The sequence below is a fragment of the Megachile rotundata genome, chromosome 11 (genome assembly GCF_050947335.1).
Source record: "Megachile rotundata isolate GNS110a chromosome 11, iyMegRotu1, whole genome shotgun sequence".
Classification (NCBI taxonomy): domain Eukaryota; kingdom Metazoa; phylum Arthropoda; class Insecta; order Hymenoptera; family Megachilidae; genus Megachile; species Megachile rotundata.
Genome location: NC_134993.1, coordinates 14,108,730 through 14,134,839, shown reverse-complemented (window position 1 = coordinate 14,134,839; position 26,110 = coordinate 14,108,730). Strand labels below are relative to the sequence as shown.

Genomic DNA, 26,110 nt, shown 5'->3' with positions numbered 1-26,110 from the left:
ACCTCGCGGATTCTAATTTCCCTGAGATATCTGAAACGTCCCGTGTATACTGACCATGTACTAGTCACATAATTCTCTACTCTTTGTCCCACTTTCTTTGTCCTAGTCTTCTCGAATGTGGGCTCTCCCTCCGTTTGTCAGGTAACACCATGTAACTTCGCGACAAAATAAGAAACGGTGGGGAAGCTACGAGTGTATGGACTTGTAACGCATGTGGATCGATGAGCATACTTTTATCATGGCCATTGGCGTAGTTGGATAGGGACCGGAGTGGGCCCGGCCTCCAAAAATGCGGAGGGACCTCTTCATAGTAACAAACACACAGAACATAGGATACTTTATTACATATTATAAATGTAGCAAGTTTCAAAGTTACAATTTTTCAAAATCTAGTATTTGTGAAAGCACAAAAAGGTGCTAAGGTGTGAAACGTTAACGTTATCAGTGAAAGAACCGGACCCACCCATTAGATAAAAATTCTAGTTACGTCAATGGGCACAGTGATGATAGGAGGGGAGACACGGTTCCCGCCACTTATCCCACCACACACAGACCACTCCTTCAGGGATCTTCTCAAACTTGCCGTGCTATATATCCTGATTCGATCGTTCTGCCCGCCAATGTTGAACTTTCTGACAGCGGCACTGTGCATTATAAATATGCAAGCCGTGTAATTCGCAGGGACATATTTGTATTGTCTCAACGTTCCGACTATTCGTGGAGGTTCTCGCGAAATTTCAGTGTGTTCTCGGCAGGTGTGCAGCAACGAACATGCGATCGAATTATCAAGAATGACGAGAGAAGAAGAGACCGGTCAGGTACGCGTCCACCGTTTTCATATTGTGGATGATCTACAAGATGAACTCGATAATTGATTGAAGAAGCTAGGCCTTCATAATGGCATACATTTTTCATTATAAATTGCTTTCTTTGTTAAACAGTGTATATAAGCCTGTCAACGCTTTTGCATTATTTACGTAACGCACGATAAGTGTATTTGATACTATGTAAATATGCAGACAACAACATAAATATTTTTACGTTTATCCTTATATCTTTGTACAGTTTTTGTAACTTCGGTAATCTCAAAATTTCTTTTGCGGTAGATTAACACCGTCATATCATATTTACTAATTATAGTTCACAAATTGATAAGTTTACGAATTATAAAATTTTTTAAATGTACAATGAACAATGATTATTTTTTTTGCAGAGCTCAAGAGAACGAGGATTGATCTTATTTGTGACGAAGTGTGTATCCTCTGCTGTGGTTCATCTTCTTCACTGATTCGCCGTGATCATGCGGTTTTCTCATCAAAATCCATAAGAATGTGTAGACCATATGATCGCGCGGCGGTGTGCAATGTAACGTGTTCATCGATGCAGTATAATGTAAAGCACTGAGATGTATTCTTTCGGTTGGATATTCTTCTTAATCGTAGCGATCAGTTCTGTTAGTGTGCAGCAGCCGACTTTCTTCAAGAACACGTACAAAGGATTGAATGGTGTCACAGTATGGAACGATGTACAGAACAAAGATGAAATAAGGGCTGTGTATTACCATGATCAGACTGTTGCGGTGGTCGACCTTGGAATTAACAATGAATTGCACAATTGCAACTTGATTGAAGTTTAGTGAGTTATCCCATAGGAAGATAATATTGTTACCATCTACAAATTATCAGTTTAATAGGATAATGCTTTTGGATGAAGTAAACAATTGTTTCATCTTGCAGCGAACAAGAAGAAGCCACTGAAGTTTTAAGAAATCTATCGTTGACAACTATTCCTCAAAAGGTGTCCTTTCAGGAGATGACAAAACTCATGCAGCAATGTGAACTGTTAGATGAAATAAAGGACAATGAAATGTCTGGTTCGATGATCAATACAATGAGCAAAAGTATTAATGGAATGGGGAGCGTTTTGTCTCTTCTTTCAGGCATCTTACCAGGTAATATCTTGTGTTTATTACTTACTGATATTTTCAAGTAATCTTGATATAACGTTGCAGGTACAAAATGGTGTGGAGCTGGAGACATTGCTGAAAACTATCATGATTTAGGTCAAGAGGCTCAGATTGATAGGTCAGATTGCGACAGCTTCGATTGTGACGAAAGTTGTATTTAATCAATTTATCGTTTATTCTTTTCTTTTGTGTAGGTGCTGCCGAAGCCATGATCTTTGTCCCGTTAAAGTCCGAGCTCAACAAACGCGATACAATCTCACCAACTATTCCATATATACCAAGTACGAGAAAGTTACTAATTTGATCTTTTATAGTTTTTTAAAGTTGTTTAACTTTGTTCTTACCTTCCTAGATCGCACTGTGTGTGCGACGAGGCGCTGTACTATTGTTTGAAAGCTGCAACGCATCCAGCTGCACACATCATGGGTCACATATACTTCAATGTAATGAAAATACCGTGTATAGAAGATGCCGCCCTAGCTCAAGATACTTCCATAGGACTAGGACGACGATTTATTCCTGTTAAAAAGAATTATTAGAATGATTCAATTGGATGATTTACATTGTATAGCAATAATTTTAATATTTTTATACTGCAATGTTGTACAATTTTCTTAAAATAAGAAATTGGGAAAGGATATTTATTGTTTATAGTTTTTGTTACTGTTATACATATGTAAATATGTTAATACATTGTTAAGCTTACATGATAATTCCAGACAACTGTTTCAATCTGCATTTATTAATACAGGTTGCTGTGTCATACATAAAATTGTTTGTTTCAGGGATGATAGGCGCGGTATAATTTTTTGAGTAGTGTTTTTGACATCAATAAGATTGTGATTATAAAGATTGCCTAAAAAGTTATTTATTTTTATTTGATTAATTAAAAAAGAATATCTTAATTTATTAATAAAATACTTATAATTACCTATTAACCATAGTGTCTCTTTTCTGACATGCACATACTGGGATGAAAGTAATCCATTTAACAATGTTTCTACATCAGACTGGGTATATTTGGCATTCTCTAACAAAAGTTTTGCCACATTTCCAGATGTTTCACATACAGTGTTAGCCAACAATCTTATGCATGCTGTGATCTGAAACAAATCAGTACTTTAATATCATTAATTCAGTACAAATATAATTATCACCAATTAGTTACATACCTCTGTTACAGTGGCATGATTATTTTTAACATTTTGATGTAGATAATCTATTACAGGAGATGCAACATTACATATATGTGCATTACAGGGCTCGTGTGAAGATAATAAAGCTAACAACCAAATCATATATGGATTTTCAAAGCATAGTCCTCTTCCTGCTGTAACTCTTGCAAGTTCAATTAGTTCCTCTTTTCTAAAAGATTCATTCAAATAATGTTATTTAAAATCTTTGTTTCAAAAACAATTATATAAATTGTAGTTACCGAATGTGTTGAAAACCAACATGCACATAATGCATAGCACAGTATGCTACAGCAAATAAAATAGTATTATCACAATTTTGCATCAGAGATATTATCTGCTTTAAACAACCTTGTGCATGAAATATTTCAAAAGCTTTATCACTTCCAGCAATTAAGTTTCCCAATGTCCATATACAGGCTTCCTGATGACAATAAAAATGTTAACCAGTCAACACCTTTGTATCTACATATTTTATCTTTTACTATTAATAACTTACCAGTAAAGGGTAATTTAAACTATCTAATTCTGTGGTGAGATAAGATCCAATACTTTTAGCCAATGAAGTACAAGCCTTAGTATTTCCAAGTGCAATGTTGCAAGCGCAACTGATTGCACATAATTGTATAATTGGATTATTCCCAGAAAAATCACGTACCAGAGCAAATGTTACATTATGCACTTTTAGAAATGAGTTGACATTTTCCTCATTCTATTTACAATTAAAAACAATGTTCAGTTAATACATCTACAAAACAAAGTAAAATTCTACAAAATCATAACCTGAATAAGAGCATTCTGAAGCTGCTTGTACTTTTCAACTGGCAATGCTTTCTTCTTAAGCGCCTCCGCATTTTTAATAACAAATTCTGGCGTGAAAGCTGAATCCGGAATAGCATTTCCCAAAGCTACACGATTTTTATTTAATACTTTCAATCGCGACTCTTTCCTTTCCGTGGAAACTAGTTCTCTCAAACCTTCTCTAATAACCTGAACAGCGTTTTCTTCGGTAGATGCTTCTATTTCCATTTTTATTGAAACTGTTACATAAATTACACGACAAACAAAAATCTATACATAAACTATAATCTACAATTAACAAATTCAACGACTGTGCTGATGATCTTTCAGAAAGTTCTCCGCACAATTATTATCGACTTTCCGCATTCAAACTAACCAATCATAACGTAACGATTGCAATCGAAACAAAGGAAGACATAATGGCTTGCTGTTTTAAATCTTTTGATCGCTTAATGTGATGTCTCATTAAAAATAAAATTACGTAAAAACCTTACATCACAGCGTTATTGTACTCTATAGTTTTTAAAAATAATTAGGAACAAAATATTTAATAATCAGTCGCATTAAAACACTCGTCGAGTAGTTCCGTATCGTCGTCTTCTTCTACCATCCGGGAAATCGATAGAATATTATATATAGCTCTCGGAAAAGCCGGTGTTGGTCCAAGGATATGCAAACGGATGTCACACTTTTCTAATACATACTTCCATTTCAAATCTGCCCGTTGCGGAGGTATCATAGCCTAAAAATTTTCAAAGAATTTAGAATTTTTTAATTTTGGACCATTTTTTAACGTCGTTATTTTAATTGGAGAATTATAAATAAGAACCTGAAACTCAGCAGCCGTGCAACCAAGGACTCGTTCGGCTACTTCCCCAGATAACCGACAGCCAATTAAGTATCCTGTATCATCTTTCAGGTTCACTTTCAAATTGAGGATCATTATGTTTAAAGGCACACGGGTCCCATTACCCGAAGGACATTCGAGATTCATGCAAGAATCTCGGTCATCCATTACAATTTTTTTACACAATGCGCTACAAGAAACAATAAGCTTATATTTATTTAAAACATGATTATCTTTTATATGAACATGTCAAAAAATTAACGGACCATCTTGTGGATATTATTCCAGGACTCATGCTTTCAACATTTATGTCCATTACATACGCTTTTAAAATCGTAGCAAACTGAATTCTCTCTCCCTGTTTCGGTTTTTTGTTCAATTTGTCTGAGATATCCTGTATAGTCATTACCGTTGTAATACTATCCGCTAATAAAAAAGGTGTAATCAAATTTTTGCATCATTTTAAGTTTTCAAAAATTCTGAATCATTCTTACGATTCGGTGTCGCGAAGTTCCCGGACATTACGTCATGATCGTAGTACTGTACCGCATTTCTTACAGTTGTGGTTTCCGGCATGTTAGGATTCTCGGTGATCATAGTCTTCCTAGCTACAAATACATCAACCCAAAGTTTAAAGTATCTAATCCAAACTGCATCGAGTTTGAATTCATAAATTATGACCTATAGATAATACAAGTTTCTTTCTGAAATTGTCATAAGCGATGCGAGCGTCCGTGAGGAGTAAGACGGTTCGTTTGGGCTGCCAGAGGGCAGCTCGTTCGATCCACTCATTTTCCCACAATATCGGAGACACGATGTCATCTGTGGATGAATCGGCTGCCTCGAAGCTGCGGAATTTTATGCTTCTTCCATCTCGTGTTATTACGTTGCGAATGTCACTGATCTATAAACATTTATCAAGTCTCCATTAACTGTTGTCTATGATAATATATGCTTATAAAAAATTTTCAACGTTACTATAAAACCTACAAAAGTAACGACGACCATGATGTCCACGTATTGATCGCGCAACGCGTCCAGGTTATCAAAAATGCTTTTCAGACTTCGTAGCTCAGTTGGGTTTTTAATCGGGAGCATCAGTAAAGGTTCATATTTTGCGCATGTTGGTGCATCATGAATTTGCACTAACGCGTTGCCCTCGTTCACCGTCAGGTTACAAGGGCTAGACACCCATGGTACAAAGAGTTCGTTCTTATCCTCCAGACGGCGTTCAGTCACTTTCGGATTAATTACTTCTACTGTAAGTTGAAATTGAAATTAAAATTAGAACTTGAATAAACATTGATTTAAATAAAAATTTAATTTTAATGTATGATAATGTGACCCGCGATATAATACGTGATTGCATAACTCAGTGATTTAAATTCAAATTTAAGACTATCGCATGTCATTTGTTTCGATACAAACCGACGCTGCCGATGTGAAAGTAGGAAGATAGTTTTTTGACGAACTGTACGCTTCCCCATACCGTCACGTTTATGGAATCTTTTTCGGAATCGCGTAATGTGAATGTCCACACACCTCGCTCACCATTATTAACTGAAATAAATATTTAAATATATCTATTTGTAAATTACTTGAATTTAATCGCGAAATTGGACTCTTACATCTTGTTCGTGAGGCGTCGATTGTTTTCATATTAAAACTATTTACAATTATGCCAATTACGAGAGCATTTTGCATACCAGGTTGCAGCGAATTTAATGCCTGTTTATGTACATTAGCCATCATTAATTATAAAGTACCTGCAATTACTTTAATCGGTTATACGTTTTGTAATTTTAACACTCCTCTCCCTCCTAGACGGTGACCAATTTTGGCGCCATTCTTAAGAGCGCGAAATCACATTTGAATTAAAAATCATAGAAAATGTAAATAAAATTGAATTTCATAAATTGTTGGATCAGTTAGTGTAAAAGTGATTAGCGGGAATGAAATGAATCGAGGTTTGTAGAGCTTATAAAATTTATTTAAAGAATTATGCATAAAAAATAACTAATCTGAATGATAAATTTGAGGCATTGTTATGAACTAAGCTTAATTCGCATGCGTTCAGAGGTTGGTAATCCTGTTGCCGATGACACTTGATTCACTTTCATTGACTTTAGTGACGTCGGTTCGTGGGAGGCGAGCTTTTCTGCGAAGTTAATGCGACCAAGCATTTTTTTAAAAAATTATTACGTGTTGTAATCCTACGAAATCATGGCTGACAACGAGCAGAAGGCGATGCAATTGATAGCAGAAGCCGAGAAGAAATTAACATCTTCGAAGGGCTTCTTCGGCTCGTTATTTGGGTAGGTTTACCACATTGATTTACTTGAACTCGTCCAACGCCAAATCTGCAATCTTGCAGCGTATTATTTACTGTGTGTCACGCACTATATTACTCTATGTTTTTATTCGTCGTAACGATATCTTTTGTTCTCTTATTGTATTTTCTCGTCGTTTAGCGAAGTAGTAGCTGTAGTAATTCTTTCGTGCATATCTGTATCTATAACAGTTGCTATCTACTCGTGATATATCGTGTTAAAACTAAATTAAGATGCAGCGGAGGAAATGTGCGAGAGCACGCATTTTTGATAGACCAGTGGGTTCAAGTCATACACTTTCTCCATTCTCCTACTTGTTACATCTGTTTTATGCATTTATGAGATTCATTGTTGCTTGGCTCTGGATGACTCATGCTTTTCTGTTAGGATGCATAAAGTAAATAAACAACAAATATTGCCATATGTGATGGCTTTTAGTTTCATTTTTGTAACAATAATGAAGACTAAATTTATTGTTATACTTTATTGTTATACATTTAATCACATACTACAGTGGGTCATCAAAAGTCGAAGAAGCCGTAGAATGTTACCAACGTGCAGCAAATATGTTCAAAATGGCAAAGAATTGGAGCTCGGCAGGGAGTGCATTTTACGAAGCAGCAGAGTTGCATGCAAAAGCAGGCAGCCGTCATGATGCAGCTAACAATTACGTGGATGCTGCTAACTGTTTTAAGAAATCTGATATAAATGGTACAGTAATTGAAAACAGTCATTAGCTATCATCTGTTTATTATGAAAGAACATAAATTGAGATAATCGATCATTTATTTGTAGAAGCCATTAGCTGCCTATTAAAGGCAATTGAAATCTATACGGATATGGGTAGGTTTACAATGGCAGCTAAACATCATCAGAGCATAGCTGAAATGTATGAAAGTGAGGCTGTAGATCTTGAAAGAGCAGTTTGCCATTATGAACAAGCAGCTGATTATTTTCGTGGAGAAGAAAGCAATTCCTCTGCCAATAAGTGTCTTTTAAAAGTTGCGCAGTACGCAGCGCAACTTGAGAATTATGATAAGGCTATTCAAATTTATGAACAGGCAAGATATATTATGATATCTGTATATAACATAATTATTAAGGAAGGAGAGATTGTAAGGTTTTGTTTTTCATTTTACAGGTTGCTTCTGCATCCTTGGAAAGTTCTTTGTTAAAGTACAGCGCAAAGGAGTACTTCTTCCGAGCGGCACTCTGTCATTTATGCGTTGACGTGTTGAACGCGCAACACGCGATCGAACGTTATCAAGAACAGTATCCTGCGTTCCAAGATTCTAGGGAGTATAAATTAATAAAGGTATGGTATACAGTTTTTCTGATATTTAAATATCTGTTAAGAAATTTTACAGTAGGCTGAAAGGAGATTCGGTGTCGGTTTTCTATATGTTAGACATTGTAATTTTTATTTCAGACATTAATAGAACACCTCGAGGAACAACACCTCGAAGGTTTTACAGAAGCAGTAAAGGAATATGATTCAATTTCACGATTGGATCAGTGGTACACGACAGTATTATTACGTATCAAAAAACAAGTTAATGATAATCCAGATTTGCGCTGATCGGTTGTTCCTTCTTTGTGCTATTTTCTCTCAATGATATTATTAATCCAACTCTATATGTATTCATTTTTAAATCATACCTTGCTTTCATTGGAACTTGTAAAGTAGTTTCGTTTTTATACCTAAATATATTTTCATAACATTTCCTTACTCTCTTAGCAACTATTATATATCCATCTTTTGAGTTATCACGAATTCATAGAATGTTATCATCAGAAGTATGTAAAATTACTCCGTGAACATTGCTAGTTCATTTAAATGCCAATGTACAGGGCATAAAAATGAGTATAGAAATAAATAGTATTAAAACTTCGTTAATATTCATATTTGCAAATATATAAACAGCTTGCTAAAAAGCTATGGCTTCTGCAGTTTCATTTTAATGCATGCGATCGCCATAAATTACTTAAATAATACTGTACATTTTCATGAGTTTAGTGATTTCAATAGATGTGGTGCAGTTTACGATGGATAATAGTTTTAAGTGTTTTATGATATTTATTATTAATTACTGATCCGAAATATAAACAACTATAAGATTTTGTGACAAGAGAACGATGAATAGCTTTTATTTACATTCAATTAGAACATGGTTTAATGTTATTTTGAATGTATGTTTTGTCTGGAATTGTAACATGCAGTTAAACTGTGAGTTATCTATACACTGCCAGAGTATCAGAATATCGAACGAAGTGTATATTGTCTTCGGGAATATCTCTTCTTTTGTTTTACATCTTGAGTTTTAGAAATTTCAACATATGCTCTTACGTTCTATGTACATATGTTATATCGTTAGTTTTCTATTTATATTTAATGAAGAGAGTAATGAATATACTGTTGATTATATGCATTTAAATGCAAATATATTTTGTAAATAATTTTGTTTCCTGTTTTATTAATGTACACTGGTTTATGTTCTATTGTTGGATATTAATTTTATTAATGTATATTTGTATTTAGAAGTAGGTTCAAAGATAGAGAATATAAGTGATAAAAAGGAGTTAAATATACTGTTTTAATTTATTTCATTTTATGTCTCACCTTTATCATAGCATTTTATATTTAGGAAAAGAAGGTTGTATTGTTTAAATACACTTAACAAATAATATATATTCCATTGTTAAGTAGGGGTAGTACAACAAAATGCATGCATAGGAAGTAACAAGACTTGCACCGTTTAAATATATGAAAAGAAACGTGAGTTTATGCTATGTTATTTTTTCCCAAAGAATTACGGAATTGTAAAAAATTTGTTAAATAAAAGCTTTGCAGGAACTATACATACATAAGAAATAGCATCTGGACCATGTACTCTTTCATTCAATATATTCTTTGTGTATATTTATGTGTATATGTATTAATTCAGCAATTGTAATTTATTTAACCAATGAATAATTACGTACTAATTAATATCGAATTAATATCTTTTTCCTGCATTAACCAGTATACATATATGTATATCACATTGTCACTTATGCGTTTATTTTAAATTAAGATTAAATTGTGTGCTTTATGCAGCGCACACAACTGATATTATAGTAATAAAATTTCTATAATAGCTATGTGTCTGCTAGGAGCACAACAGTTTGTTATTATAGATTTATTTATTTACAATTGTATAAATTTAATAATATATAATTTGTCTTTTGAAGTTGATATTGAAGTTTATAATTCAATTTACTTTGTATGTATTGAATTAGTAATAGTGTTATGTTTCAAGAGGATTTATAGCACCACATGATAGAATTTTTTACAGTAAAATTAATGATTATAACCCCATAAGAACAATGCTATGCTGCAAAAATAATATATAGGAGCCGAATTTTATAAAACATCCTATTATTAAAAAATTGTATGCATTTTACAAGTTTTAGGATGGTAGTGAAATAGACAATACAATAACTTCAATAAGAAATTCTATAAAATTAAGCGTTTAAAGCATGTGTAATTTTCTTTTTATATAAAAGTTAAATATGTTGTAGAATTGCAGTAAACAAGTTGTAGTTCTTCCTATATTGTATTATGTATAAATACATAATAGATAGGTTGTTTGTAAATAAAGAAAAATTGGATACGAATCCATATTTAATGTCTGTGAAATCATTGTATTTCTAAATTATAAGTTAAAAATAATTAGCAATAAATAAAATAAGAAGTTGAAATGATTTTCTATAGTAACTTAATTTCAGTGGCAATATATTGACATTAAATTTTGAATTGCTATGAACCGCCAAAATGAGCGATATTTGTTCATCGAGAGATCATATCGATTCGCATAACGCGTTTAACTTCAGTAGACTTATTTTACTTAGAATTGTTTAAAAAAAAAGCCCTTTTTGTATGTATATGGTAGGCAGAAATATATGAATAAAGAGGACTGACGATATTGCAGGTATAAAAGACTAAATGTCAAAATAAAAGGTCACTAGGTATATGCTTTATGAAATCGCAAATACATGCGCAATTCTCTACCCATCAGAGCGGACATGCGCACACAACGAAGGCTGTCGATTGACAAGTATGTTCTTTCGTTGAACGAACAATACCAAGATATTGTTACTGAAATAATATGAATGTTGTAATAATATTGTAATAAGTTGCACCAGCTAAATTTCTTCTAATTAAAGTACTGTATAGATGTATTAATTACTGTACGAAACTCTAACCAATAGAGTGAGGGAGCTAGCAGAAAGAAGTCTTCCTCATTGGAAGAAAGGTTTCCAATATTTACACATGCATACATATTTCTTGTGTATCTATAAAAATACGGTCACTGAACTTACAAGCCTTAATATTTAGATATCGATTAAAAACAATTTTAATTTCACGGTATCTATTAGACGAATAAACGCTAAATTAATCAGGGAAAATCATATTGTAAAAGCTGCCAATTAAATAGCTGTTTCAATTTCGTTCTATTTGAAATACTACTCCTGTTTAAAAGGCAATACTTCACGTGTGGATGCTCGAAGATCGCATGCACTAATAGACGTGCCACGAGCACTACTTTTCAGTGCTGCATATTTTTTCTCAATAATTTTTTATCGTACGTCAAAGTAAAAGGAGAAAATTAGTTTTCTTCGTTACGAAGTACTGAGCCCCGGATCATCAAGGTGGCAAGAAAAAGTCGCTTTTAAATACATTCATTCTCGGACAGGTGAGCGATCCATTTTTCGTAAAATACGTTTTCTGAAAGTTCCTTTTTTATACATTTTGTATGGTCATTTTCCTGTGAAACTGTGATAATTCTATTTCGCATTTCTATATTTTATCTTTGATGATGCGAAATAGAGCTATAATGTCGGGTAATATTTGCCACCTTGCTCACCTATTTTGTAGGTTGGGTATATGTCGGAGTAATCTCGAAGAAGAGAAAGTTCGTCCTTAATAATAGGCTACAAAAAAATAAAGAATCGAAAATCGTGCAGTTAAATGAAGATGTCAGCATTCTGTTACAAGGAACATCGCATATAAATTTTATTTTTTATTTTATATATATTTATTATATACGATACCGATAATATTTAAGTGGTTGAAGCTTTAGAAGGTGCCAATTTAATTCTACAGAGGCTTAATTTATTTCCACACAATATATTCATATAAATAAAATCAAACATTCAAATGATTTACGTAACTTTCAGAATGGCCCGTGGACAACAAAAGATTCAGTCTCAAGCTAAAGCAGCAGAAAAAGCTGCGAAAGTAAAGAAACAACAAGGACACAGTGCCAACGATCAAAAAAAAGCTGCACAGAAAGCTTTAGTACACGTATGCGTAGTTTGTAAGGTCAGTGAACTTTTGTGAAAGATTCCCTAACATTTATAAATTGTTTGCAACTTTTATGTAATCGGGAGGTTCAATGAAAATGGAGCACATACCATGTTCCTTTTGTAACAATTTGGCAAAAAGAAATTAATTTCTCTGTAAATTTACAGTATTGTGGTATGTAGCACTTTTCTAATGAACTTTTCAGTTCAAAAATTTGATGTTTATTTGGTAAATATATTTAAGATGCATTTAATAATAAATGTTTTGTACTAATAGGCCCAAATGCCAGATCCAAAGACTTATAAGCAACATTTTGAGAACAAACATCCCAAGAATGAGTTGCCAGAGGATTTAAAAAATATATGAGGGTGCGATTTTTTGTACGATTATGGAGCTGGAATGGAGGAGAAAAGAAATTACTATAAATGACAAAGTGATATACTTCAATGTTCAACGGATCATTACATAGTCTTAAATCAGGAAATAAATGAAACTTTGTTAGCGTTTAAAGCGAACTGTTGCACGGTTAATGAATGAATTTTTGTGCACTGTCCCAAATTATTATAACATTATCGATGGCTCGCTTATCGAATCAAATCTCCATTTTTTCCAAAGATATTCAGCATTCTTTGTCTAATAATACGATTCTTAAGTTTTCACTTAAGCATAAAAGCAATTTAAAGATGTATATTGCTAAGAAATAAAGATAATGAATTTAGCAGAATTGTTGCAAGTATTTGTACGTATTTTAATGTTGTAGGCAGTAAAATGGTACTCGTTTTTATCCGATTAGAAAATCACATTAATTCAATGTAGGTAGTCACGCGATTCTCGAGAGTTTAATAATTGCAAGTAACGATGGAAATGATATCTTACAAGAATTAAGAAACTGCCATTTTATAGTATCTGCCATTTACTTATTAATGATATTCTATGATTAGAATGCTGTATGACGCGGTGGTCTATAAATATTTGATCATTATTTTCGTTTGTATTCGAGCCTAATTTTTATTAAATTTACAGTATTCGCTATTTTGAAATACGTTATATTAATATGGAAATTAATAGATGTTTTTAAGAAAACTGCGTTTTAGTTTTCAGTACTTAAACCCTTCTTTTATACTGAGAATAGTCGATTCGGTTTTGCCTAATCACAAGAAGTGTTACGCTACGTTGTACAATTATCTTTGTTAAGGAAAATATCAAAGTATTAAATATAATCAGTATTTATTAGAGAATCTGTTATTCTCAGTAACTAATACATCGTATTTTAAAATATGCTTCGCCAAACGCATAGAGCTACATCGTGAACATACGTTAACGGTGTTCTGTACGGACATGATTTATAGGAATTCCTAGTATGTGTTTAATTTAGGAATAAGTATGCGCATTATGTAATTTATTCTGATAAAATAATTATACAATTTTTCACTACAGTTGCATCACATTAATCATTTTCCTCATGAGAACTGCAAAATATATGTATCTTGTCGATATCTGTACATCCGGTGATTTTATTTTTAAAGATACTTTGTTTCGCGGTACAGATAAAGAATAAACAGAAAGTGTAATGATAATGATGTCACGTAGTAGCAGGAAAAATTGCATTACAGAAAACAGTCATTCTTTACTAGTAGATATCATAATATTTTCTCTACGATTTTGCTTCGTCATGATTGTTTATCAGCCGATTTAAACTGTGCCTAGAAAAACCTACGAAGGATTACATCATTCAGGGATTCAGGGAGGAATACGGGATCTTATATATGGGTGAATGATCCGCAACTATCTCAGTTTCAAGTTGTCACTGCACGCGGCAGCGTCGTTCTTTCATTGTCCCTAAGTTTTGTGTTTTATAATTTTATAATTCTTGAATGTTTTAATGACTTATCTATAACATTTTATACATGAAAATTCTGTACAAAATCTATCACATTTTCACGGGGTAACAAGTTAAATCAGGTAACGACTTTTTAAAAATAATTAGATATATTTATTGATAAATTATATCGATCGTAAATCTGTAATATAAAATTGTTGAAAAGTTTGATAATCAAAATCTGGCTTTTATAAAATGACGTAAATGCAACAATCATTATCTTTGTTACAATCAGGTGCACTTGAGTACATTATATTGAAAAACAATGACGAAAATTTGTGTAACTGACGAAACACCATATTCGAAATATCGCTAATCCATTAGTTTTCTTCGGCTCCTCTTAAAAGTTTCGTAACAGATCTTCTATAATCTAATCACAAACGTACGTTGATCATTTAAATAACAGATAAGGGAATAAACATACACATATATACATTTAATTAATCGGGCTTAGTTCTTTGTGAAAAGTATGCCAAACATTTGGCAATTTTATGTAACAATTTCAACCGGATCGAATTCTTGAATTCCTGTCGGAATTTGTAGAGTTGAATCTCACTTTTCTGCAGGGTTTTTGAAAGCGTTAGGCTTCTCCCTATAACAAAAGAAATCGAACTATAATCGCACTAATTTTCACATAATAATTTCAGCAAAGTTCGAAAAAGAAATGATGGACTCTGTATTTCGTACCCGCTCGCTCGGTACCGCGGCAGAAGGTGTCCGCGACCAGTACGCGGACGGAAGAGCCGCCAAAGTCTGGGAGGTGTTTATAGGCGACAAAAAACAGAGGACGCAAAATTATCGAGACTTCCTAGTAGGCTTATTACGGGAGAAAGGATGCCGTAGAATCCTGGACGTCGCATGCGGTACAGGCGTCGACTCGGTGATGCTCCTCGAAGAAGGTTTCGAGGTTGTTAGCGTGGACGCTTCGGACAAGATGCTGAAGTATGCGTTGAAATCTAGATGGGATCGTCGCAAGGAACCTGCGTTTGATAACTGGGGTAAATATTACTTAAATTTGATACTCTGTACAAGCATTCTTTATGTATCATATCTTCATGGTCCATAAACATATACTTTATGATCCTTAATGATCGACGAATGACTAGAATCAAATTGACAGAAAATAAAAATAGATTAACTATCTTCTGGAAACAGTAAATACACTTGATACCTGTATAATTATATTGTTAAGATGTTATTGCCTCTCCGAGATGTACGACAAATATCGTAAAAAGAGTCGGTACGAATACTTTTATCTTCCACCTCGAAACGTGTTTTGCATCGGTTTTGTTTTCGTAAGATAGCGATTGATGGCAGCTCAATCTTCCCGTAATACAATAACCAAGAAATGTGGCACGTTGAGGGCAATAAAATCATTATGAAATCCCTGCGTCGATAAATGCTCATCTTTCACTATTTCTTTTTCACTTTTTTAAACAAACGCGCTGCTGGTTATCTTATCGTGCGGTGACACGTGGTAACGTAGAGAACTACCTTGTCAAAGGTCAAGCGTTCAGAACTGCTGTTTTAATCTATTTATACTAGCTCAGCATTTTCTACAAATCAAATTTATCATGGTTTGATAAAGGCAAAACGTTAGGAAGTTTATTTGTTTTGCACTCCGATGTCACTTGATGCATATTATAGTAAATAAAATCAATGTTAATTGAGTTTTTACGGAAATTGACCAAGTGGCGCCATCTGGCGAAAATGGCGGGAACGAACGTAACTACAGTTTCAAAACCGTGTAGTTCACCCTGTTCGCCGGAGAGATGGCGCCACTAGTACCATTTTTAGAAATCCGATTAATATCGATTTTATTGATTATTAATTTGATCGATGTCGAAGCATCATAGTTTTCTGAAGTTTCATAATTTTTTTTCTTGCAGTAATTGAAGAGGCAAACTGGTTGACTTTACCAAAGGACATCAGTCACGAAATAGCGGACGGCTTCGATGCAGTGATCTGTTTGGGCAACAGCTTCGCTCACATGCCTGACAATTTCGGCGATCAGAGGGAGCAAAGGTATGCATAAATGCAGATTTAAATTATCATTCGACATCTCTAATTCGTTTACTGTCTGCAGGCAGGCGCTGCTGAATTTTGAGCGTTGCGTGAAACCGGGTGGTTTGTTGCTAATCGATCATAGAAATTATGATTACATTATTGAGACTGGGAATATACCTCCTAAATGCATTTATTATAACGCAAGTATATTTATCGTTGTCGATATTTGTCTGGCTAATTATTTTGTCACAAACTATTTACGTATTGTCTTCTGACATTTGTCAATTAGTGTCCTTTCTGCAAAATGATTTTAACGACCACAAATTTATTACAGAGCCAACACATGACAAATATTAAGGCTTCCGTCCTGTTCGTCTCGGGAAAGCCAGCCATTGTTACCTTGGACTACATGATCGCCCTAGAAGAAAACGACGACGAAAATCAAGCTGTCAGTGAATTCAGGCTCTCTTATTATCCGCACCGATTAAACGTCTTCAGGGATATGTTGGACGAGGCTTTCCACTACAGAGCTAAGCACACAATTTACGCTGACTTCAAGACCCTCGAAGAAGTCAAACATCCCGGATTTTATATTCATGTGATGGAGAAACCTGTGTAAATACTTTTCCCGCCAAAATGTGGTCCATCTATCAGGAGCGTCATGGAAGACAAATCGAACAAATATCGATGTTTCAACGCCATATTGTATGTCCACGTTGTTCAGAAAGATGAGTTTAAAATCTCTGTATGATTAATATTATACTTTTATTGTATTTATTGTTATAAATACGTAAGGGTATTTAAGATAGATTATAAATGTATAAGATAGAGTATATAGAATTATAAAAGACTAAAGAATATATAAATGTGAATATATATATAAGATAAAGCGCTAAAGAAAAATATTTTTACAATATTTATAAAGTATATTTGCATATAGTATGAGACTAGAGAACTATTAATTTAGACTTCAAAAGTGGACATACAATATTTGCAGCAAGCTATAACAATGAACCTGTGCTCAGACCACAATCACGTTATAATTCATCGTTCATTTGTTTATTTATTTGAAAGTATGTAAAGATCCTTAAACCATGAAGGATTGATTCGCTGTAACATTTTGTATTATGTAACTGTTTTATATTAATGAATCTTGCTACTTCACTTCGCATTTTTTTTATTACTGTATGAGTGAAGTGAAGGAGAAAGGAATGCGCAGGGGTACAGAGGTCAGCTTGTTAAATTTTAAACTTTTTTTATTATAAGTTCGAAAGCAGCTTCCTTTTGAGTATTCTAGCCAGGCTTCGTTCGATGCTACAATTTGATCTTTCGATGATACGGTTTTCCTCGTATTTCTGAGCGATCGTTGACGAGGTGCACAACGCTGTTAGAAATTTTTGCTAAGATAATCTTTGGCTGAGATACCTCAGCATCGAACGCGTGAAAAAGCCATCAAATCTCGTTTTAAAACTCGCTGTAATCGCATTCTTTAAAGGCAGTAATATCCTCGCTTTCTTGTTCAAAGTCCAAAATATCGAAAAAGTCCTCAAACATTTCTTTCAGACACTCGTAATGGTCACCTGCAAACCATTGTTTCGCGAGATATCCAAATGTTCGGGAAGTATTTACAGAACGGTTTAATCTACGAGAAGAGATTTCGGGTAGCAAGCGATCGAGATGGGAACCTTGATCGAGGCTGAGGTCTCGAGCCCTTCACGGTCGTCGACGATCGCTCAAAATGAAAATGACAACAAGAACAAGAACGTGGCGAGGATCATTCGTGTTCGTCGTATCTTTTTTTTTAGCTGTCGAGATTCGAGATTTGACGAGAATTGGCTCGTCGAGCCGCGAGCGCCACGGAAGTCTAACTTAGCGATATTGTACTTTTCTCATGGATGATCGGTATCGAATTTAAAGATTTAACAATTTCGGAAATTTTAGATTTTGAGTACTTTTCGAACCGAGAAATGGCGGACTTGAACTAATCAAAATGGCGGACTCGAACCGATCAAGATGGCGGACTCGAACCGATCAAGATGGCGGATTCGAACCGATCAAAATGGCGGACTCGAACCGATCAAAATGGCGGACTCATCATCCATGAAATCGAGTATTTCTTCACCGTTTTTAACGTCGATCGATGCTGTAAATACTGTTTGATGTACGACTCTATATATATATATTTTTTAATCAATTTTGGACAGATTCTTTAAACACTAGGTTTACAGACTTGCAGTTACTTTTTTATTAGAAATAAAATACTGTAATAAATAAATAATTTTTGTAACATAACATATGTATCATTTCAACAAGTTCTATAAATCTAGTGTCATATTTTTATATAATTGTCATAATGTCATATTTTTTATTTAAACACAGATGCAATTTTTTTTAAACTTCTTTTAATACTTTTGTTAACTCTAACTTTGTTTTGTACTAATTTTATTTTGCATCATGTAATTTTATTTTGTACTGCAATTTTATTTTAAAGGCAATGTTTTATAAATAAGTATTGTGATCAAATTTTTCGAACGAGGCTTCTGAGTTAATTATCTTGAAGTATTTCGAAATTCATTAAAATTTCATATGCGAGCCATCGAACAGTATGTACATCGACCGAGCGGTATTCCGTGACGCTCGACAATCGAAGAGCGCTACCGGAAGTGACAAGGACAGAATTTACAAGGCCGAGGATCGATTACAGTGCAACGAATTGCCCATATAGAAAAATGGACGAAGTGTTAGTTATAGCAAAAATTTGTCCCCCCTCCCTCTTCTAATCATAATAATCATAATAATAATAATAATTATATATATATATTTTTTTCTTTATTTTGTTATTTCGTCGGATAGCTATTATAGACTCTCTCCTCGATCATTTTCACAAAAAAATTCGATACGATCACGGCTTCTTCGATCGTCGTGGCGATCACTGTCGTCGTCTCTGTCTTCTTGTTTTCCCCGAACAAAATATCCTATTTCAACTGAATTACGGCGCTATTAATGTTGCATGGTAATTCGAAATAAGCTTTACAAACTTTGGAAAAAATAGAGGTTAAATGCGTGGAGTCACTTGTTGGCGGCCATCTTGTTTGCTAGCGGCCATTTTGTTGACAAGTATTTCACACTGTGTCACACACTGTATTTTTGTTTAAACAATACATGCTTAATAAAGTCGAAAAGTGTGATGCTAAACAAGATGGCCGTAAACAAGATGGCCGCTAACAGACAAGATGGCCGCTACCAAGATGGCGACCCCACGTTAACCCCTATTTAGCGTAAGAAAATAAATTGCAACAAACGAACTGAATAGGCAATAAAAGTTCCATTGTACAATAAAAGAACGACGACTCGTGTCGCGCCGCGCTTATAATTTTAGAATAACAGCGCGATATAATCAATTTATTGCGATGTAGCTGATACATATACACATCTCGGTTTGTCCTATGTGTATAGCAATATCAGCTTCACATATAAAATCGTAATATCACATGTTTATATCTTTGTCTGTTTTTCAAACGTTCCTCGACAGTTTCTGATGTACTACAATTTCTTTCTCGAACGCGAGAAGGGTTTTGTCGTTGCATCGTCGGTCACGTGATTTTGTCGCACCCGGAACGTCGTCCCTGTTCCATATATTCCTCCTGCAATTGTTGCAAGTTTTACTGTTAGACTGTCTTTCAAAATATTTGGAAGTATTTTGTCAAATTTTGCTTAAATTCATTTTTATAATTTTTTATATTTTACTTGGGGTATTTTTGTACCTTTAAAAATATAATAGGTAACCTTCTTTTGCAAGCATGAATTTTTTAATTAAAATTAATTGAAAATCTTTAAGACTGTTTTACAGTAAAATTGTCAAGTTTGAAAGTTTTTAAAAGTTTGAGATTAAAAAGTTTGAAAAGCACCAATGCTTCACTGTGACTGAAACATAACCTCAAAAGATCTGACACAAAGAAACTTCATATAATTACACCAATAATTAGACCATAATGTCAGTCTTTGACATCTTGTAAAGGTTAACCCACGTAAAAAATTTCCTAACCTAAAATTAAAAAAAAATGATTATAATTGTGATCGAACAGGAACGACGTAAAGATGCTAATGAATAGCTCTCAGGTTTCGATACTTCGAACGACGGTCCATACCTTGAGAGGACTAGAAACGTTGAACTGCGCGTCACTTTCGTTTCCCGTTAAAAGTATAGAAACTACGATAGAGCCAACTATATCGTATCCGTCGCTAAAAACCTAATTAACAAAGTCCTCGTAACTGCTCGATAATTACTTTTTCTTCTTTTATATATATCTTCCTCGATTTAACGTCAGATTAGAACTATATTCGCTCACATACACTCTCTTTCCACGCACTCTCTTTTGTATAATATTTATAATATTTACACGCATCGATGTTCCTGTCGGCGCGATCGCGACGTGCATTCGTCTCTCCTTTTCGTTCTTTCGTCGTGTGGTTCTTCCCCGTTTCGGTATTTATAAAAATGACTAAACGCTAGTCCGCAATGTCAAATCCCATTCGCACCGTGCAAAATTATTCGTACGCGTCGCTCCACGCCAGGGTACTACGCTTCGGATTAAAGTTTAAGCTAACGAAATATTATCTATAGCCTTAATCGATTAATCGCGTCGACCTATTATGATCGATACTTTCCATCTTTGATTGTCCTTCAAAATTGTGTATATGTTGCTTTATAGGTTAGGTTCGGTTAACGGGCGACAGCAACGCAACAAAATGTACCGTTGTTTCGCAACGGATGCCTGCGAATGGAACACCGATCAAGGCCTTCGCCTTTTTAACTCGCTTTTTAGAAATCGTAGAGAAGCTGCGTTGGAAGCCCGGAAAGAGACGAAAAGAAAAGACCGTTACTCGTAAATATGCGGATTAGTCAACCCTAATTTCATTAACCTTCTCTTCATAACTTAATTGTCCATCTTTTTCATCTAATTAATTATTTGCATTAGGATACCTCATCGATTTTATTACCTCTGCAATATCTTGTTAACGAAATCCTCAACGATGTAGAGTCGCAGTTGGCGGCCATTTTGTTTACAGTAAAGTGTCAAACAAGATGGCGGTAAGCAAGGGAGTATAATTAAACGAATATAAGCATGAATATAAGCAAAATTATAAGGAGTTAACAATAAGTAAATGAACATAAGCATGAGTATAAGCAAAGTTACAATGATTATAAATAAATAAATATGAGTATGACTATAAGCAAAGTTACAATGACTGTAAATAAATGAATATGAGTATGACTATAAGCAAAGTTACAATGAGTTAACAATAAGTAAATGAACATAAGTGTAAGTGTAAGCAAAGTTACAATGACTGTAAATAAATAAATATGAATATGACTATAAGCAAAGTTACAATGACTGTAAATAAATGAATATGAGTATGACTATAAGCAAAGTTACAATGAGTTAACAATAAGTAAATGAACATAAGTGTGAGTATAAGCAAAGTTACAATGATTATAAATAAATGAATATGAGTATGACTATAAGCAAAGTTACAATGACAATAAATAAATGAATATAAGTATGACTATAAGCAAAGTTACAATGAGTTAACAATAAGTAAATGAACATAAGTGTGAGTATAAGCAAAGTTACAATGATTGTAAATAAATGAATATGAATATGGCTATAAGCAAAGTTACAATGACTGTAAATAAATAAATATGAGTATGACTATAAGCAAAGTTACAATGATTATAAATAAATGAATAAGAGTATGACTATAAGCAAAGTTACAATGACAATAAATAAATGAATATAAGTATGACTATAAGCAAAGTTACAATGAGTTAACAATAAGTAAATGAACATTAGTGTGACTATAAGCAAATTTACAATGAGTATAAGTAAATGAATACAACTATAAGTGAAGTTACAATGAGCCTAAGTAAATGACCCCAAGTAAAAGTAAGTCTGATCATTTCTAAAAATACAAGACAATTGTAAGAGAAAGTGACTCAAGGTCGACATCGTCTAGGTCAATGAAATAAGGTTTGGTACCAATAATCCCTACACTCGTTAACGGAATGCAGCCTCGCAAATGCGCTGCCACGAACACGCGCGCCTCTCATTTACGAGTACATATATACACGTGACCGTAGTTACAAGAGATATATACACCTAATATTGCTGTTTGGCTTCCGTGAATGCCACCATACGCGGGATTAGGTCATGTTTTCAACGTAACAAAGTAGAGAATCTTCGGGTCGCGAGTTAGGGTGCTGTCCATGGGAGGGTTTCATTATCCGCTTCAGTCTCCTGCCAGTGTTCCGCCGATAAAAATCCCTAACGCGATTCTAGCCGATGTCTCCTCACCACGGACCCATTCATAAATCAGTGCTGTCGACGAGAGCGGCCACGAGAAATTAAGCCGCCGTTGCCGCGCATGCGTACAGATATAAGAATAGAAAGAGAACGTCTGGGCTTTCTTTATGCACATCTCCCAAAATCGAAGATACCCGTCTGTCGTTCGGCCTGCACAGAAAACGGTGTGGACGGGTAGTTACCGTACCGAATGTCCCGTAATCCCTCACGTGGCACCTTCATTTTCGTTGAAACGACAGAGCAGGAACCTCGCGTTCCCAGATCGGTACAGAGGTCGCCACTTCACCGAAACGTATTACATATTAGGCAATTGGTTCTGGAAGTTCAGGCCTTCGACAGCACTGATTCAGGAAAACGATTCGGCCCGATTCGGATCGCGTTCGAACTCGATACGGGGATCTCGCAAGATTGCCTCTGAGAACCGTTGTACCGTTCACTTTGCCGCTTATAAATCTATCGCGATCTAACTGAGATCCCCTAAGATGCGTGTAAATCTACAATTACAGTGTATCTGTACGTGTATGCGTACACGTGTGTGTGTGTGTGTAGCTTTAGGTAGAACACGAGTATTCTGATTAGTTTCTTTGTTCTCGTTTAACGTTCGATGTCTCGAAGAAGCCGTCGCAAGCAGTTAATTCGATATACTTGGTTTTATCGCGTGATTTGGCCATGCAAAAATATGCCAAGTTTAGTAGCGGGAGACCACCTTCTCCCCTTTCATTTTCATCGTAATCTTCTTTGTTGTTCGCTTACATTCGACGATACGCTACTAGTACTTTTCAATTAGCTTAGGTTCCGACGACCTTCGACGAGGCTCGTTGAAGACCGTACGCGAAGCGAGTAGCGAAAATGCAGCGTGTACTTAAACGTACGCGGTGAACTTAACGGATATTACGGTTTATTTGTTAATCGTTCGTCGACTTTATCACTTCGTTGAAAAACAATGTTCGCCGAAACAGTCTGCTCGAGCGCCTCGGAATCATCCAAACTTGTTTCACGATCTTCACTCGGACTTCTAACCAACAACTCTTTAAGGCAACTCCCTTCGAACAACTCGACGACTCGGTTGAGTATCCAAGACTCAAATCCTCCGCCAGGACATTCTACGATCTTCGCTGTTCGACGCAGGAATTCAGAGACCGTCCGGAGCCGTAAGAACTTTCACAAGTACTCCCTGGTCCTGGGCGGAGGCCTCTTCCTGTCGGGCCTGTCGCTCCTGTCCGTCGTGGCGGTGCTCTGTTCCCTGTCGTCGGTGCACTCGAGCATCTGCGTGGTTTCTGTCGCTTCGGACGGGCTGATAGGCTGGGTGGCGAGGGGCGCCAGCGGCGCTGCGCCCTTGTTCCGCGACTTGCTCCTGCGTTTCCTGAGGATCAGGGGTCCAAGCGGAGTGGAGTCGTCCCCTCTGGAGGTCGAAGCTTGCGCGAGCCTCTCTAGAAGCTCCTTGCTCACGTCTCTGGGTGAGCTCTTGTAATCCGACTCCTTCAGCCTGTCCGACTGTTGCTGCGACTGATGATGATGATGGTGATGATGATGGTGTTCCTGAGACTTGGAGGTTCGCTCGGTGGTCGTGCCCTGCTCCCTATAGCTCTCCGTGCACGTGGTCGAGGTGGACGTGGTCGCAAGCGACACCTTCTGCTCCGGCGTCTGCGTAGCCTGAGATCCCTGCTGAGAACCGGACGAACCCTGACCGGACTGGTTCGAGCCACCGCCTCCGCTGTTCGAACTCTTCTGCTGCTGCGAGTTGCACACCGGCAGCCGACTCATTAGCGTCTGCATCATGTCCTCGATCTTGGCCAGCCGCTGGTTCACCCGTTGCACCTCCAGCTTTAGATCGACCTTCACCTCCAGCACCGCGGCGAGGATCTCGCGGTCGTGGCTGGGCTGCGAGGTGATCAGACCGTCGTCGTAGCTCTCCAGACGACGGAGCTGCAGCTGTTTCGAGTCTGCCACGGTCTGCTGCTGCTGTTGCTGTTGCTGCTGCTGCTGCTGAGCGTCTTTACCGCTTTCTGAGTCCGCTGTCTCCTCGATGGTGCCGCTGAGCTTGCCGAACTTTGGGAACACCTTGTTACCACCGGCGCTCGAACCGGGACGGGCGTCCCTGGCGCTGAGCGAACGCTTGAAGGTGTCCACACCGGTCCCTGCTTCGCTTCCGGAGTCCAGACTCGAGCTCCCTAAAGAAAATACACAGTTAGTTGTTGAACTACGTTTGCCTTGCAGTGTAAAGTTAGCTAGCAGTTGATTTTACCTAGCAGTCGTCCCCATTTTCCAGGTCGCGTTTTCACGGCAGTGGTCTCCTCCGCTGCGGAGAGTTTTCTAGTGTGCGACGATTCTCCCTCTTTGCCGTCCTTCCCGTCTTTGCTGTCCCCTTTCTCCACGTCGGCGGTGTGCCTCTCCCTGCGGAACCTGAATAGAAAAAAACATGTCGAGAGCGAGAACGCTCGTCTTTAGTATCCAAAAAGATTGCCTCGGGACTATTTACATTACGGGGTTAAAGGTCGGTTTCACTAGGCGGCTGATCAAGTAAGTAAGGGGATAATAATAAAATACATGGTGTATACAAGTCGTGGGTTGTGGGAGTTGCTTGCCGAAAGTTTCACTTTTTGGCTCTGTGAAACTTTTCGTTTTCCCTTTTCTCTGATCAGCGAGCATTCGTTCTGTGTCATTACAGTGTCTTTTCTTTTTTTACATGGAGGTTTCTTTTTTTTTTTGTAAGGATGAGGTGTTTCTTTTTCTGTGGTTCTTGGTAGCAAATGAGTCAAGTTCGTTCTACTGAGGCTTAGAAAAAGGGAGACAGCTCCAGCGGTGTTCACGAGCAACCTACTTTGGTGTGCCTACAGGATTCGAAAAAAAGTTTCTTAGTGGTGATAAAAATGCCGACAAAACATACGGGAAAACCTGGCCTGTGCCGGTCAACCTCGACTTGACTTTATAGGGTGAACTCCCTGCTAACTCTAATTTTGATGAACACTGTAGATTTATCTGGGAAAAGTAACAATGTGGAGTCTTAAGTTAAGACATGTGAAATATGTGGAGACTACAATTAAACTGAACATCTACCTTCACAATTAAATTGAACATGTACCTCCACAGTTAAACTGAACATCTACCTCCACAATTAAACTGAACATCTACCTCCACAGTTAAACTGAACATCTACCTCCACAATTAAACTGAACATCTACCTCCACAGTTAAACTGAACATCTACCTCCACAATTAAATTGAACATCTACCTCCACAATTAAACTGAACATCTACCTACACAGTTAAACTGAACATCTACCTCTACAATTAAATTGAACATCTACCACCACAGTTAAAGTGAACATCTACCTCCACAATTAAACTGAACATCTACCTCCACAATTAAACTGAA

General features: G+C 36.0%; 7 protein-coding genes across 22 annotated transcripts in view; 4 read left to right on the top strand and 3 right to left on the bottom strand.

The window, feature by feature from the left end:
- Positions 1 to 1,028: 1,028 nt before the first annotated feature.
- On the bottom strand, positions 1,029 to 4,188 carry LOC100878399 (uncharacterized). Its single transcript, XM_076537396.1, has 10 exons — positions 3,943 to 4,188; positions 3,659 to 3,871; positions 3,402 to 3,583; positions 3,139 to 3,331; positions 2,898 to 3,069; positions 2,673 to 2,822; positions 2,311 to 2,485; positions 1,977 to 2,229; positions 1,562 to 1,839; positions 1,029 to 1,476 (listed from the first exon to the last, which is right to left on the bottom strand). The coding sequence occupies exons 1-6, from the start codon at positions 4,186 to 4,188 to the stop codon at positions 2,695 to 2,697; spliced, it is 1,134 nt and encodes a 377-aa protein (XP_076393511.1). The 3' UTR covers positions 1,029 to 1,476; positions 1,562 to 1,839; positions 1,977 to 2,229; positions 2,311 to 2,485; positions 2,673 to 2,694.
- LOC100882432 (uncharacterized) lies at positions 1,406 to 2,606 on the top strand. Its single transcript, XM_003700514.3, has 5 exons — positions 1,406 to 1,635; positions 1,737 to 1,951; positions 2,012 to 2,084; positions 2,161 to 2,247; positions 2,319 to 2,606. Exons 1-5 carry the CDS (start codon positions 1,406 to 1,408, stop codon positions 2,503 to 2,505), a joined length of 792 nt encoding a protein of 263 aa, XP_003700562.2. The 3' UTR covers positions 2,506 to 2,606.
- A 317-nt stretch (positions 4,189 to 4,505) lies between the features above and the next one.
- On the bottom strand, positions 4,506 to 6,615 carry hdm (meiosis specific with OB domains hold'em). Its single transcript, XM_012299068.2, has 8 exons — positions 6,436 to 6,615; positions 6,236 to 6,367; positions 5,798 to 6,066; positions 5,489 to 5,711; positions 5,302 to 5,415; positions 5,074 to 5,233; positions 4,790 to 4,997; positions 4,506 to 4,702 (listed from the first exon to the last, which is right to left on the bottom strand). The coding sequence occupies exons 1-8, from the start codon at positions 6,557 to 6,559 to the stop codon at positions 4,508 to 4,510; spliced, it is 1,425 nt and encodes a 474-aa protein (XP_012154458.2). The 5' UTR covers positions 6,560 to 6,615; the 3' UTR covers positions 4,506 to 4,507.
- A 321-nt stretch (positions 6,616 to 6,936) lies between these two features.
- On the top strand, positions 6,937 to 10,372 carry alphaSnap (Alpha-soluble NSF attachment protein). Of its 2 annotated transcripts, none has more exons than XM_003700516.3 (5): positions 6,937 to 7,122; positions 7,652 to 7,848; positions 7,933 to 8,198; positions 8,279 to 8,452; positions 8,567 to 10,372. In XM_003700516.3, the coding sequence occupies exons 1-5, from the start codon at positions 7,031 to 7,033 to the stop codon at positions 8,714 to 8,716; spliced, it is 879 nt and encodes a 292-aa protein (XP_003700564.1). In that variant the 5' UTR covers positions 6,937 to 7,030; the 3' UTR covers positions 8,717 to 10,372. The 2 variants fall into 2 exon arrangements, with proteins under 2 accessions (XP_003700564.1, XP_012154456.1); XM_012299066.2 differs by lacking the exon at positions 6,937 to 7,122 and adding an exon at positions 7,161 to 7,534.
- Positions 10,373 to 11,478: 1,106 nt separating this feature from the next.
- LOC100882763 (zinc finger protein 706) lies at positions 11,479 to 13,920 on the top strand. 2 transcript variants are annotated; one of them, XM_012299081.2, is made up of 4 exons: positions 11,479 to 11,873; positions 12,056 to 12,263; positions 12,358 to 12,502; positions 12,761 to 13,920. In XM_012299081.2, exons 3-4 carry the CDS (start codon positions 12,359 to 12,361, stop codon positions 12,848 to 12,850), a joined length of 234 nt encoding a protein of 77 aa, XP_012154471.1. In that variant the 5' UTR covers positions 11,479 to 11,873; positions 12,056 to 12,263; position 12,358; the 3' UTR covers positions 12,851 to 13,920. The 2 variants fall into 2 exon arrangements, with proteins under 2 accessions (XP_012154471.1, XP_003700565.1); XM_003700517.3 differs by lacking the exon at positions 12,056 to 12,263 and having other exon boundaries at positions 11,485 to 11,873.
- Positions 13,921 to 14,104: 184 nt separating this feature from the next.
- On the top strand, positions 14,105 to 17,534 carry Gnmt (Glycine N-methyltransferase). Its single transcript, XM_003700518.3, has 5 exons — positions 14,105 to 14,446; positions 15,011 to 15,361; positions 16,253 to 16,388; positions 16,450 to 16,570; positions 16,705 to 17,534. The coding sequence occupies exons 2-5, from the start codon at positions 15,028 to 15,030 to the stop codon at positions 16,987 to 16,989; spliced, it is 876 nt and encodes a 291-aa protein (XP_003700566.1). The 5' UTR covers positions 14,105 to 14,446; positions 15,011 to 15,027; the 3' UTR covers positions 16,990 to 17,534.
- Positions 17,535 to 17,605: 71 nt separating this feature from the next.
- The window catches only part of eag (potassium voltage-gated channel protein ether a go-go), a 59,216-nt gene continuing 50,711 nt past the window's right edge, over positions 17,606 to 26,110 (bottom strand). For 10 of the 14 annotated variants that reach the window (XM_076537348.1, XM_076537350.1, XM_076537351.1 and 7 more), the window contains 2 exons: positions 24,981 to 25,138; positions 17,606 to 24,906 (listed from right to left, as the gene is read on the bottom strand). In XM_076537348.1, the coding sequence (XP_076393463.1) occupies positions 23,897 to 24,906; positions 24,981 to 25,138 (1,168 nt within the window). In that variant the 3' untranslated portion in view covers positions 17,606 to 23,896. The remainder of the gene's footprint in view (positions 24,907 to 24,980; positions 25,139 to 26,110) is intronic. The other 4 variants (XR_013039912.1, XR_013039913.1, XR_013039914.1 and 1 more) reach the window with 4 other exon arrangements.